Here is a 12,897-nt window from a genome sequence, read left to right on the forward strand (position 1 = left end):
AGGGCTCAGACTTGAGGCTTTTGGGTAAAATCTCTTCTTCTACCCTTTAATCTTCCGGCAGCGGTGGCGCCGCCTGCTGGGAGGGATGAGAAACACGTGTGGACGTCAACATCAAATTTTAAACCCCAGCCTTGGTTCTTTCATGTCTGACATGCTATTGAAAATAGCAACATTGACTGCCGCGTTTGTGTGCAAATTGTGATGGTTACGGCTGCGTCTTTACATTTACAGTTTTATTTAAAATTTGTATTTCACTTTCTTTAACTGATCCTCACCAGCGAGTCATGACATTGTTGCCATGGCATTTAAGACTACAACCAGGGGAGTCAGACTCCACCTGATCCGGTCTGTTGTCTGGGGATGTTGTGACCTCCCCGGTCCTGACAGATGCCTCCCAGATGTGTGAGACCGACGGACAAACGCTGCAGAACACCATCTATATTATGAATGTTGATGTTCTGTTTACATGTGGCAGCTACGGCTCCTCTGTCCACCCCAGGGTGGCGGATCCCTCATTTCTGTCTCTCCTTCAGCTTTCTTCTTCTTTCTTCGGTGTCTCTGAAGTCTTGGTGGAGTTGGCAGCTGATGAGGAAATGTAGCTCCATCCCCAGACCAGATTGCCTGCCTGTCTGTGTGTGTCTGAAGCGGCGTCCACTAAAAACAGCGATATGCCACGTCATCAATGTGAGGCGGACAATATTCGATGACGTCAACAACCGGCGCAGAACCCGACGGCACGAGCTCGTATGCTTCCCGCACCACTACCGTTGTACCTATGGATAGTTGCTCTTCACAGGTAACAGTACGTTATAGTAGAGTATTATTCTGTGGTTTTAGAATCACCGTTAATGCGCCACGTGGTTTACACCAACACAACGATAGCGGCGTGGATCGAGTACGTGCGCTGCGCTTGTGCCACCCGCCGTCCCCTTAAATCGATGACCACCAGATCCAGATCGTGTTGCCCCGCTTTTACTGCCCAAACCGCCCCCGACCCGTTGGGGCACATCTGGCCTCGTCATTAGAGCCGTAAAGTCAGGGAGCCTCATTTCCATGAGAGGGTGTGGGTCTGTGCTCAGGTTGGTGGCACATGTCAAAGGAGCATTCTTATGGACAACCCAAGGTTCCTGCAGAACACTGCCCAGCCCATTACACCATCTGCCTTCTGTAGTGCATCTTGGTGCCATGTGCCCCTCAGGTCAGCGACACAAATGCCCCTGGCGTTACGCACGGACACCAGATGTGTGTGCAGAGTTGGGCCATGATGATGATGATGATGATGATGGTGCTCACATCACCTGCCACTGGCTATAATGTTATGCTGCACGAGTGTCTCGGTCTCTAGAGGACCCGCCTGGGCGGCTTAAGAGCTTCAACTTTAAGTTCCAGTTGCAGAACAAACCGGGGGGAAAAGCTGCTTTCTCATGCCACTAAATGCTCCTGAGGTGTGGATGAGAGTGCAAACACTTTCTGTTTGATCGCGAGTCACTTTCTGTTTGACTGAATTTTCCACGTGTATTTTCCATCCTACCATCGCTTCTGAATTGAAGGCAGCATCCTTGTGTAATCTCGCATAAACTCTCTTGTCTCCGTATATCAGGCACAGATGCTGCTGAGTGAAAAAGAGACGACAGAGTTGCTTTCCTTCCTCACCCACAATGCACGGCCTGATGTCAAAGGTCAGGCCACGGGGTTCCTCCTGGGACTATCTGGAAACAGGTAAAAGGCCGACGGCTGTTATAAGGTGAACGATCCGAGTATTGATTTGATTTCACTCTGGCAGGAGATTTCCAGTCGACAGGCTACTTTTGACATATATAAGCCACATTCGATGATATCCCAGTTTCCAACGTGTCCATGTTTTCAGGGACGGATGCCAGGTTCTCGCCTCGAAACCTGACTTACTCGCCGCCCTGTTCGCTCTGACCTCCGACCGCTCCGTCGCTGTAGCCAAGGACTGCTATCACACCTTCGTCAACCTGTCGGCCGACAAGGCCCTGCACCAGGTGAGCGGCGACGTACAAACGCGATAGTGAACAACAATAACAACAGGCTCGGAGAGAGGAGGAAACACAGTTGGACACATCCGGTGTGTGGACGGGTATTTGAAGCTGGGACAGACTGGGAGACACCTGAGAACGGAGCAGCACGGCCATATCGATTAAAAGTTCCAGTTAAGTTCCAGTTATGGTTCTGATCCAGGCTCATTTCTTTGTCCGCCCTCCAGGTTTTGGTGAAGGACGTTGATGTTCTGCCGCTGCTGTTTCAAAGGCTTGTGGATCCCGATTTCATGCTCTCGGATCAGATCAGCACCATCCTGTCCAACCTGGCCCACGAAGAGAAGACTTGCGAGACTGTGTTCAAGGTGAAAAGAGTTAGTGGGAGTGGGAGAGTGGGGGCTGCGTTCCCTGTGTTGACAGCGTTGGGTAGCAGCGTAATAGCGACACCTGCTGGAGAATGAATACAGGCAACCTGGAAAAAGAGTCCATCAACTGCAGAAATACACAGTAGTATGGATGAAATGTAAAATGAAAGGCAATTCTCTGTAAGGGCAGAGGTCATTTTGGTGGTGTTTACCCCTTTGCTAAGGGATGGATGGGATGGGATCATGTGGAGGGGGTGGAAGAGAAGTCAAAGGTCAAAGGATCTCTGTCTCCATAGAAGGTGAAAGACTCTTTAGGAGATTATTTTGTATTCCCGCAGGTCCTCCAGGATGGTGTAGGTCTCCCTAAACTGGTGGAGATTTTCTGCAATGAAGGTTACAACAAGCAGGCAAAGCTCCACTACCTCGGCCCTCTGCTGTCCAACCTGACGCAGCTTCCGGAGGCCAGGAAGGAACTGTTGTCACAGGACAGGTGACCATCAATGCCAGTGCCGTTTGGGAACAGCTAATATTGGGATTTACAGAGGAAACCTTTCAGCGCTGTGTGAACTTGTGTTTCTGGCCTGTTGTTAATCGCGCCAATAGCTGCGGTCACTCAGAAGCTGCCGTTTCTCGGAGAACGTGAAATTCCCAGCAGAAACGTCCTGTGTTGCAGGTGCCTGTTGCAGAAGTTGTTGCCCTTCACTCAGTACGAGGCGTCCGCTGTGAGGAGAGGGGGGGGTCGTCGGTACCCTGCGGAACTGTTGCTTCGACCACGGTGAGCTGCCGTGGGGAAAAATGCCCACTTGTACTTTAAATCTAAACTTTATCGCTTGAGCTAAATGATTTAAGTCTTGTTTAGGAATAAATCTCCAGAAACCAGGATAATATTAGGAGCTCTCTTCACTCTTCCAGTCCGTCATGAGCAGCTGTTGAGTGAGGCCGTGGACATCCTGCCCTTCCTCCTGCTCCCACTGGCTGGTCCAGAGGAGCTAACAGAGGAAGAAAATGAAGGTAAGCATCGTTATCCATCATGAAAGAGCCAAAGAACCAGAACCGGTAGGACAGAACTCCTCTCCTCCCTTCTCTTCTCTTCTCTTCTCTTCTCTTCTCTTCTCTTCTCTTCTCTTCTCTTCTCTTCTCTTCTCTTCTCTTCTCTTCTCTTCTCTTCTCTTCTCTTCTCTTCTCTTCTCTTCTCTCCTCTCCTCTCCTCTCCTCTCCTCTCCTCTCCTCTCCTCTCCTCTCCTCTCCCTGTCCTCTCCCTCTCCTCTCCTCTCCTCTCCTCTCTTCTCCTCTCCTGTCCTCTCCTCTCCCTGTCCTCTCCCTGTCCTCTCCTCTCCTCTTCTCTTCCCTCCTCTCCTCTCCTCTTCTCTCCCCTCCTCTCCTCTCCTCTCCTCTCCCTGTCCTCTCCCTGTCCTCTCCCTGTCCTCTCCCTGTCCTCTCCTCTCCTCTCCTCTCCTCTCCTCTCCTCTCCTCTCCTCTCCTCTCCCTCTCCTCTCCCTCTCCTCTCCCCTCCTCTCCTCTCCTCTCCTCTCCTCTCCTCTCCTCCCCTCCCCTCTCCTCTCCTCCCCTCCTCTCCCCTCCTCTCCCCTCCTCTCCTCTCCTCTCCTCTCCCTGTCCTCTCCCTCTCCCTCTCCTCTCCTCTCCCTGTCCTCTCCCTCTCCCTCTCCTCTCCTCTCCTCTCCCTCTCCTCTCCTCTCCCTCTCCTCTCCTCTCCCTGTCCTCTCCTCTCCCTGTCCTCTCCCTGTCCTCTCCCTGTCCTGTCCTGTCCTGTCCTGTCCTCTCCTCTCCTCTCCTCTCCTCTCCTCTCCTCTCCTCTCCTCTCCTCTCCTCTCCTCCCCTCCCCTCCCCTCCCCTCCTCCCCTCCCCTCCCCTCCCCTCCCCTCCCCTCCCCTCTCCTCTCCTCTCCTGGGGTCAGGCCCTGGGATCCTGGAAAGCGCCTTGAAACAATTTTGATTGTATAAGACGCTCTATAAATAAAGATTGCTGATGTTGTCAGGTCTTCCCGTGGACCTGCAGTACCTCCCAGAAGACAAGAAAAGAGAAGAAGACCCTGACATCAGGAAGATGCTGCTCGAGACGCTTTTACTGGTATGAAAAGTGTCTCCGCTTACAGGACAAATCACCACATTCAGGATAACAACGCCTTTTTTTTTTTGACTCCACAGCTTACGGCAACCAAATTTGGCCGGAAGACTTTGAGAGATAAGAACGTTTATCTGATCGTGAGAGAGCTCCACAAATGGGAGCAGGACTTCCAGGTGTCGGCAGCCTGTGAGAAGCTGGTCCAGGTGAGAAGCTGGTGGAGGTTTGCTTCTGTTCTGAGGCAACGAGGGAAACAACCTTTCATGCTAGATCCAGATTTGTTTTGTTGAATTCTTTCTGCATTTATTTCTTTATGTATGTTTATTTAAGCTGCTGTCTGGTGTGTATGAGCGCTCACATCTGCTCTGCCTGCATTTCCCAGAATGCAGTGTGGCATCAGATAATCCGCCAGTGGAAACCTGTAAACGAATTAATGGGCCCTGCTATGATGATGATTTCCTGCTAGATCAAATTGTAAAAATAAGGAGGGATAATTTAACAGTCCAGGACTATTGGGAATATTTTGTGCGACGCTGTGTCACTTTGAATTGAAGTTGTAACAAGGAAATTTAGGCTTCATTCGCACACAAAACACAGCTAAGACAAGCAAAATCAGGGCCAGGTGTATGTGAGTGGTTGTAGGCGTCGAGGCCGCTTGTTTTTTAAGCCCACCGTCGGACGGTTGTGCTTCCAGGTGCTGATAGGAGACGAGCCGGAGCAAGGTATGGAAAACCTGATGGAGGTCGAGATCCCACTGGATGTGGAGGAGAAATTAAACAAGGCGGACCAGGAGGAGGTGGAGAGAGCAGAAGATGAGACGGGAGGAGGAGGACAGTAACACAGAGACAAGAGAATCCTGGTTTCATTTGTTTTACCAGTCGGCCCATTTTAGAACTTGAGCTAAGGAATTACACTGGGGAACAATTTGGGGGAAAAAAAAAAAATCCCTTTCAGGTGGATTTTTATGCTGATTCTAAATATTACAGTCAGTTTGTTCCAAGCAGGTCCAGATAAGCCAAATTCCCCTGATTAGCTGCAGTCAGACCTGCCTGCTGGTCACACCTGGACTCCTCTCCAGCTGTGTGGCAACTTGTTGGTGCAGTCACACCTGAGCCGGTGTGGTGAGAGGTGTGTGCAGCTCCCAGGAGGTCGGCACTACCGACCTCTGAGGGGATCTGGACTCCAAAAACTTTATCTGATAGAGAAAAACTGAAATCAGTTTTGGATCCTGCGGCCAAAAATGAGTTAAAAACAGCCAAACTCAACAAAAACTGTGTTCCCCGGTGTTATTTAAATAGCAAAGCTCCTCTTAAAACCAAGAATCAATGTATATGAAGACTGATAACTAATATACCTATATTTTAAATGATATCAGACATAAAGGCAGAAGGCTGTTTTGTTCACTGATGACTTCATTTTACTCTGTAATTTTACTGTACATGAGCAAAGCTGTTTATACCTTAGGAAAGAAATAGTTTTTCTCACACATATAGCTTATATGTAATGTAATTAAAATGTTTTGAATACTTTTGTGTTTTTTTAACACAACTTTCTAATTTCCCAGTGAAAAGCATACTTATATACCATTAAGAGGCTTATAATAATAATTTACTACGATACTTGAAGGCATCATTTAGTGCTGCCTAAGGGATGAACTTGTGTGTGTGTAGATGTATGTATAAGCTTATTTATGCCTCATTAGTTGCTCTTCAGCCTGAATTGTTTACATCCGTCCCTGCAGCCTGTCCAACACTCTCAGGTTGCCCCAGTGATTTGAAGGTCATTGGTTTGACCTCACGCCCCCAACATGGACCATTTTAAACGGTGAATGTTCTTTACATGGACGACGGACACGTCTATACAGTAAAGCGATGCCGGACACAAGCGTCGGTTGACACAGACGGGTTTATTATTATTTACAGGCATTGATGAGGAAACTCAGAAGGTGGTGAGGAACATAAACTCCAGACCTGAAAGAGTCACCGACTGATTTTCGTGCGACTGTGTCCAAATACTGTTTATGGGCTGTGGCCTGAGCGAGGCCAGAGGACGGGAGGTGCATCGGGACGTGCAGGGGCAATGTTGGGTGTCCACGAGGGCGGAGGACGTTTGAGGAATCATCACACCTGGAAGAAGAAAACAATTCAGTCATGCTCACGGCAACGTCGGCTCTTAACAGTGACTGTCTAGACTAGAACGCATCAGCGCACGTTAGCAACAACATCAACCAGAGGGCAACAGCGCCATCATGTTGAGGGGGCGGGGTTAGATTTACATTAGCTGCAGGACGTGACAGCGGTTGTCTGGCAACTGGATCGATCCACTTGGTTTTTAAAAAATACTGAACATTTATTTCAACATTTATTAACCCGGTCATACTTTCAGCTGCAAATTTGACTCAAAAACCTAAAGCAGCATGTTTTGAGTGTAACCTGCAGCCTATTTTGAGCTGAGCGGCACCATAAAACGGCACTGTGCAAGCTCCAAGGCCTCTCCTCCATTTCCTAGACTAAAAAAAGCTCTGGAAGATCACACAGGTGTGCCCCAAATTCAGTCCTTGGTTTCTCTGCTACCATTCCTGCTGAGTTAACCAACAAATTAGTTTAAAAAAAAAGATTTTCTCGAGCTTATTTTGGGTCTGGCTCCTGTAATAGTCCTACAGAGGTTCCTGGCGGTCAGAAAGCATTCAGCACGGCGACCACATCATCACAACCAGCTGCTCTTTCCATCTATTACACATTAGCACGGAAACTTAACTGGTAAATCTAAGTGTGGAAATAAAACGGGACCAATTAAACAGCTGTTAAAGGGCTGCAGGAGCAGCAGTGGAGGAGCAGGAGGAGGATGAGGAGGGGATGGAGTAGTAGAGGTTAGGATGCTGCAGCAAACAGCCTGGTCTCATCACTGACCTGACAGGACAGAGAGGAGAAAAGCCTTCAGAGAGCAGCAACCAGCTACGGCATCAACAAGTTCACATACTTAAGTCTGCCAGAGGCGGCCTTGCAGCAGCACAGCGGTCGGGGCTTACAGGACACACACACGTACGACGGCGTGATCTCGCTTAGTGCGAAAACGCAACACCTCTTACTTCCTCATTTGGCCGGTTTGACAAAGCGTACCTTAGCGATGCTGCTAGTCCTCTTTTCTTTCACGTCTCTGGCTTTCTGAATGGCTTTCAGAACTTCCACCGTGTCCAGCTCCTTCTCCGTCGTCACCTGACCATCCAGACAAACCTGCAGTGACAAACCCAAGGAAAAAAAAGCACAGCTATCATCTGATGTTTAAAAAAAATCAATTTAAACATATTGTTCACAGTGTGATCACCACAATATGTGGTGGACAGTAATATCTGGACAGTAATATTGGTCCTGACATCATCAGGGATCACTCTTATGCTTTCAAAGCCTCGAGTGCATCGTTACTACTTGCACCAAAGCTGCTATGATCTAGCTTCTCCGTTAGCCTTTCAGTCAGTTAGCGGTGTGAGCCAGCAGCTAGCGATGGCATCACTTCCTCCGCTGGCCTCCGTTGTGTATTCATCCATATATCTACCCCCTAGTGCAGGGGTCACCAACACAGTGCCCGCGGGCACCAAGTCGCCCGCAACGAGCACATGAGTCGCCCGCAAGCCTGTTCTAAAAATAGCAAAACTCGCAAGTGAGGTGCGTCTAAGAAGATTTTTTCTACCGCTATTTTTTTTAAATCACACCTGCATTTACATAGATTTCTTAAAAATAAATAAAAATATAAATAAAGTGAAGGGGAACTCTGACCTAGTTCAAAGGTCAGTATTGTGCGCATGAAAGAACCTTTTGCGCTTGTGGAGAATAAACTAGCGGGTAGTGAAGATGGTGAGTGGAGGGCAATTTTCTACCCCAAAAACATGGCAAAAAGAAGACAGTAAATTTATCATTTTCAAAGTGAATGGGAGGGAGAGTCAATTTTTACTACTGTGAAAGGAAGGTGTGTATGTTGCATCTGTGGGGCGACTGTGATGACGGCGAAGCAGCACAATGTGGAGCGACGCTTCACCACGCGTCATGAAAGCTACAATGCTAATGCTAACTACCCACCGGGAAGCATTCGACAGTAGCTAAAAAGTGTGTTTATAAAATGTAACAGATTTTGAGCAGAATTGCAGTAGATTTGTTCAGTTAAGATTTATTCAATATGAAAGTTAATTTTTTTAAATGTTGCATAACTTTTTAAACATGGTTCAACATAGTTTATGAATTGTTAAAATGGTTTAGTTTCTTATGGTTGAAAGGGTCTGGTGAATTTTCTTTTCTGATCAAATGTATAAGTGATCGTCTGAACAATTGCTGAGATTAATAATAATAAAGTGTTGAATATTGATCTTTTCTGTTGCCCACTCTAAGTTATTGATACACACACACAATTTGTGTGTGTCAAGCGGTAGCCCTTCACACGACTCGGTACCCATGACGTAGCTCTTGGTTTCAAAAAGGTTGGTGACCCCTGCCCTAGCGGCTCTGATGTCTGACAGGAGGGCTCATGTTGGGCAGAAGAAGGACCCGTCCAAACAAAAACAGGGGGGGGAGAGATAGCTGTACCTCTGCTGCTCTGTCCCCGAACTGGGCCAAGACTTTGGTTCTGTAGTCTGGAATGATGCACATGGGGTTACTGGAAAGGTTGAGTTTCTCCAAACATGGCAGAGAGCCAATGTTCTTAATCCGGTCCAACTGCAAATACACATGTACAAATGAGTTCTGACAGATGTCCTCTCGTGTGCAGCGTGACCTGTACAGGGTGCTGGTGGAACCCTATTGACGTCTCGATATAAACAGGCAGTCAAAAACACCAGCACCCTAAAAACAAGTCAAAAAACCAGCCATTCACTGGGATTACCAGAGCCAGCTGGTTGTGGCTGAGATCCAGGTTGACCAGGGAGTAAAGCTTGGTGAGGCCGGCAAGATGATCCAGTTGGTTGCCAGACAGGTTCAGGGTCTTGATGTTGCCCAGGTGGGTGTGAGCAGATTCTAAGACCCGCAGGTTGTTATACGACAGGTCGACGTGGACCAGATTATACAGGTGCTGCAATCATACGAGCGGGACTTTATTAGCGGAGGTCATAGCGCCTGTGGGCACCTCACCCGTGGCTGACTCGTCATCGCGTACAACTATAGCAACATTTACAACAGCAAGACAGGCCGATTGGCCTCAAATGATACACCAACTGCATCTACGTGGTTACCATGGTAACAGATTGTCCCAATGGAGCTAGAGCAGCCGGTCCTGAGTTTTAAAAACCTGCCCTCCTTCATCCCCACGGGCTCGTACCTGGAGGTTTTCCACAGACGACAGATGATTGTGGCTGAGGTCCAGAAACTCCACTTTCGGAATGACTTTCTGCAACGGAGAAAACCACAGAAAGGCTTCAGCGAGGGAGCGGAACTCTCCCACATTATCCTGACTTCTATGACGGAACAGATGCAAATGATGGAAGTTAAAAACAGAGCTATTGCCCTTCTTTTGACTGTGTGATGTTCTTAAATCGGAGTCTGGATGGTCGTTTGCTGCATAAAACACAGCGAAGGAAGAGGACGCGTCCCTCACCACGGATCTGTCAATGGCGCTGATGCTGTTGTGGCTCATGTCCAGCGTCGTTAGGGTGCTCCAAACGGGAATGACAGCCGTTATAGGGCAGTTGGACAATTCCCCCTCGGCCTCCCACTGGGAAAACTCAACTGCCTCTGGGACAAGTATTGACTGCAGGCAGCCAGAGCAGATCAGCTGCTTAGAACACCAAACAAGACACCTCTAGTAGACGTAGGAGATGCTGTACCATCATGGTTTCTGTGCTGTGGTGGATGCTCAGAGTGGTCAAGCTTGGCCTCAAACACGACAGACCCTGAATCTGCTGACAGCTGCTCTCATTGATCTGAAGAGAGGGGAGACAAGTTACAAAATAGACAAGTTACAATATTGCTGTGTGTGAGACTGATTAGATTAGATTACTCAGTATCATCTGATATTGAGTTGACAGTCTTAGCGTACCCTTTCAGCCTCTTTGCTGAGTAGCTCCTAATTGTGAGAAGCGGTCGTGTTTTTTAGCTAACGTGTTGTTTACACTGATCACAGCCTTGTTATTTTCCTGCCTCAAGCGTTCACCAGGAATCTCCACACGGACAAAAGGGGCTTTAATACGATCAGGACAGCATGAGCGGTGCAGATGGAGATATTTACCTCTATGTGATGAAGGGATTTAAAAAGAGACAGATCAAAGGGGAGACTGCTCTCGTGGATGTTGCTGGTTCCGACTGGAACTTTACTACCCAGAATCTGGTCAACAGAGACAAAAAAAAAGGGGGAAACGTCAACATTTAACTTCTCGCAAAATCTCTACACAGAACAAACAGGTCTGACAGACGACGTGTGACCTTCAGGTATCGCAGTCGGCACATGAAGTCGAGAATGTGCCCCAGGTCCGTCTTGGCATCTCCGTTACAGCTTGTTGGCTTAGCAAAACGTAGCTGCTGGGAGACGGCGTGAAGCTGTAGCGGACGCACTATGAAAACTTTACCATCCTGGAGCAGCTTCTCCCCTGCAGCTCACACGCACATGACAGGGATGATGAAAACAGACAGGAAGTACCCACACGGATGAACACAGCCTCCCTGGAATAAACTGGAGAGCGACGGGATGAACGGAAGACAGAAAAGAGACAAACCTTTATAGAACAGCTCCTCTGCCAGTGCTGCTGTGATACCATCGATTTCCTGAAACACACATTTTATGGGAGAGATCACATGAAGCACTGGTTAAAAGATTAGGACCAGTATTTATAAATGTAAATATAACATGGATAGCAAGCAAATGTCCATGCGTGTGACAAGGGCCATCATTCAGATGTGAAAATACAAAAGAAATCTATCGAAGACACACCTTCTGTAAGAGTTAAAGCTAACCGTCTACTCGAACCGCCCCGTTCGCAGCGTTTAATGAATATATGGCCTTAAAAACGCAACTTGCAATCACTTTTTATAGCTTCCTGGTGAGGATTCAGCAAGCCCATGTCTATTAGGAGCAGTACAGGGATGTGAAGCCACCTGAAGAGAGGCATACTCACATAGAAGTGAAAATGCAGGAATTTGGCGAGCAGCGTGGGCATGGCCTCTGTGAACTGCAGCAACAGAGTCTGCAGGTAGAGTTCCAGTTCCTTCTGCCGCAGCTCCACCAGACTCTTGGAGTTCTTCCCTAACATCTTCTTTGGAGGGAGCAGCCCTTGATCCACCTTCTCCTCAGCTTTTAACTAAAGGGAAACATCAAGACCAACTTTGACATTTAAAGGTGAGAAGGCAAAGTGCTGGAGCTGAATCCATGTCAACCTCAGACGGCTGCTGGGGACTTTCCCCAGCAATCCCTTCACGCCTCCTAGGCCAGTGTTGTAGATGTGTTCAGGATTTAGCATTGCAGTTTAATTATGGCCATCATAGCGATTATCGTTGGTCTCCAAGTCTAAAAGGATACTAGGGAAACCCGGCAGAGCGCTTAAGGTCATCCATGGAGGAAGACTCCCTTCATTAGTTACATATACATAAAACACGAGTAAAAGTCCAGTAAACATTCGGATTAAGGGGTTTAAGGAATATGGGAGAAAGCAGAGTAGCCAAAAACACTGTGAGAAGTGCACGAAAGGTTGGACCTTTGTCGTTTTAAGACGGAAAGTTCTGAGTCTGATGCTGAAATGAGACTTGCTCACCTTTTCGTGGAGGTCATGGAAGTCACTGTAGCGGTGTTTCACTCTCCACGTATGCTGTCCGTCTGTAACTTCTATGATATAAACCTGAAACACATATGATCCGGATTAGAAACCGCTGGGATTCCAGCCACATCTGGTATAGAAGGATGGTCCAGTGGTGACTCTGCAGCCAGATAATTCTGCTTCCACTCTAAAAGCTACAAAACTGAAATAAACCAAACAGATAGGCCATTTTCCCGACACCACAACAATAATAGCGACAGGATGGGAGCTGTTAGCTACAAGCTAAGGTAACCGTCGCTAAGCACCAGGGACAGGGACGCTTCTTACAGTGTAATTTTCCACCAGCTCCGATCCAACCACGCTGACTTTCTTCTCGCATACTCGCCCTGGATGTCGGAAGGACTCCATTCTTAGACCGAGACGATGAGAAAGGATCTTTTTGTGTTTAATGTGTACATAATAAAAGTCTCCGGGGGTTTCCTGTGCTTCCTGCCGCCTAGCCGCCTCCAGCCGCCATGTTTGTTGTGGTCCTGAGCAGAGCAGCTGACTCATTTGACGGGTTCAAACTTTATTGACAGCGGTTCACAAACATTAACGTCACGCGCTGGTACGTTAGTTGTCAATAACGGACGGGACAAAATAAAGCTACAACAGTGATAGGGCGAAAAAGCAATGTGCTCTTTTTAGGTGTGTAATAAAAGAAAGGAGGAAAAGTGAAAAAGAA

At 47.9% G+C, this 12,897-nt stretch overlaps 2 protein-coding genes across 3 annotated transcripts; one reads left to right on the forward strand and one right to left on the reverse strand.

The window, feature by feature from the left end:
- The first annotated feature begins 642 nt into the window (after positions 1–642).
- Positions 643–5,975, forward strand: LOC115246926 (protein HGH1 homolog). Its single transcript, XM_029826895.1, is given in 11 exon segments — positions 643–796; positions 1,601–1,719; positions 1,868–2,006; positions 2,228–2,365; positions 2,704–2,855; positions 3,039–3,096; positions 3,098–3,140; positions 3,278–3,376; positions 4,362–4,453; positions 4,531–4,653; positions 5,142–5,975. Coding segments are annotated over 11 exon segments (1,200 nt in total). The 5' UTR covers positions 643–703; the 3' UTR covers positions 5,286–5,975.
- A 359-nt stretch (positions 5,976–6,334) lies between these two features.
- On the reverse strand, positions 6,335–12,726 carry nisch (nischarin). Of its 2 annotated transcripts, XR_003885961.1 has the most exons (14): positions 12,501–12,726; positions 12,171–12,254; positions 11,538–11,720; positions 11,139–11,187; positions 10,849–11,012; positions 10,655–10,750; positions 10,254–10,349; positions 10,025–10,177; positions 9,749–9,817; positions 9,317–9,502; positions 9,022–9,150; positions 7,567–7,680; positions 7,205–7,356; positions 6,335–6,573 (listed from the first exon to the last, which is right to left on the reverse strand). XR_003885961.1 is itself a non-coding variant. In XM_029826740.1 (13 exons), exons 1-13 carry the CDS (start codon positions 12,723–12,725, stop codon positions 6,568–6,570), a joined length of 1,554 nt encoding a protein of 517 aa, XP_029682600.1. In that variant the 3' UTR covers positions 6,335–6,567. The 2 variants fall into 2 exon arrangements, 1 of the variants encoding a protein (XP_029682600.1); XM_029826740.1 differs by lacking the exon at positions 7,205–7,356 and having other exon boundaries at positions 12,501–12,725.
- Between the last annotated feature and the right edge of the window lie 171 nt (positions 12,727–12,897).

This window comes from Takifugu rubripes, chromosome 19, assembly GCF_901000725.2.
Source record: "Takifugu rubripes chromosome 19, fTakRub1.2, whole genome shotgun sequence".
Taxonomy (NCBI): Eukaryota; Metazoa; Chordata; class Actinopteri; order Tetraodontiformes; family Tetraodontidae; genus Takifugu; species Takifugu rubripes.

What these genes read in the sequence shown, in the direction of transcription:
- nisch (XM_029826740.1), bottom strand. Translation starts at nt 12,725, where the DNA reads ATGAGTCAGCTGCTCTGCTCAGGACCACAACAAACATGGCGGCTGGAG. An exon ending in TCCATGACCTCCACGAAAAG is followed by an intron (nt 11,721 to 12,170) that starts GTGAGCAAGTCT and finishes GTTTCCCTTTAG; the next exon opens with TTAAAAGCTGAGGAGAAGGT. An exon ending in GCGCCATTGACAGATCCGTG is followed by an intron (nt 9,818 to 10,024) that starts GTGAGGGACGCG and finishes TCTCCGTTGCAG; the next exon opens with AAAGTCATTCCGAAAGTGGA.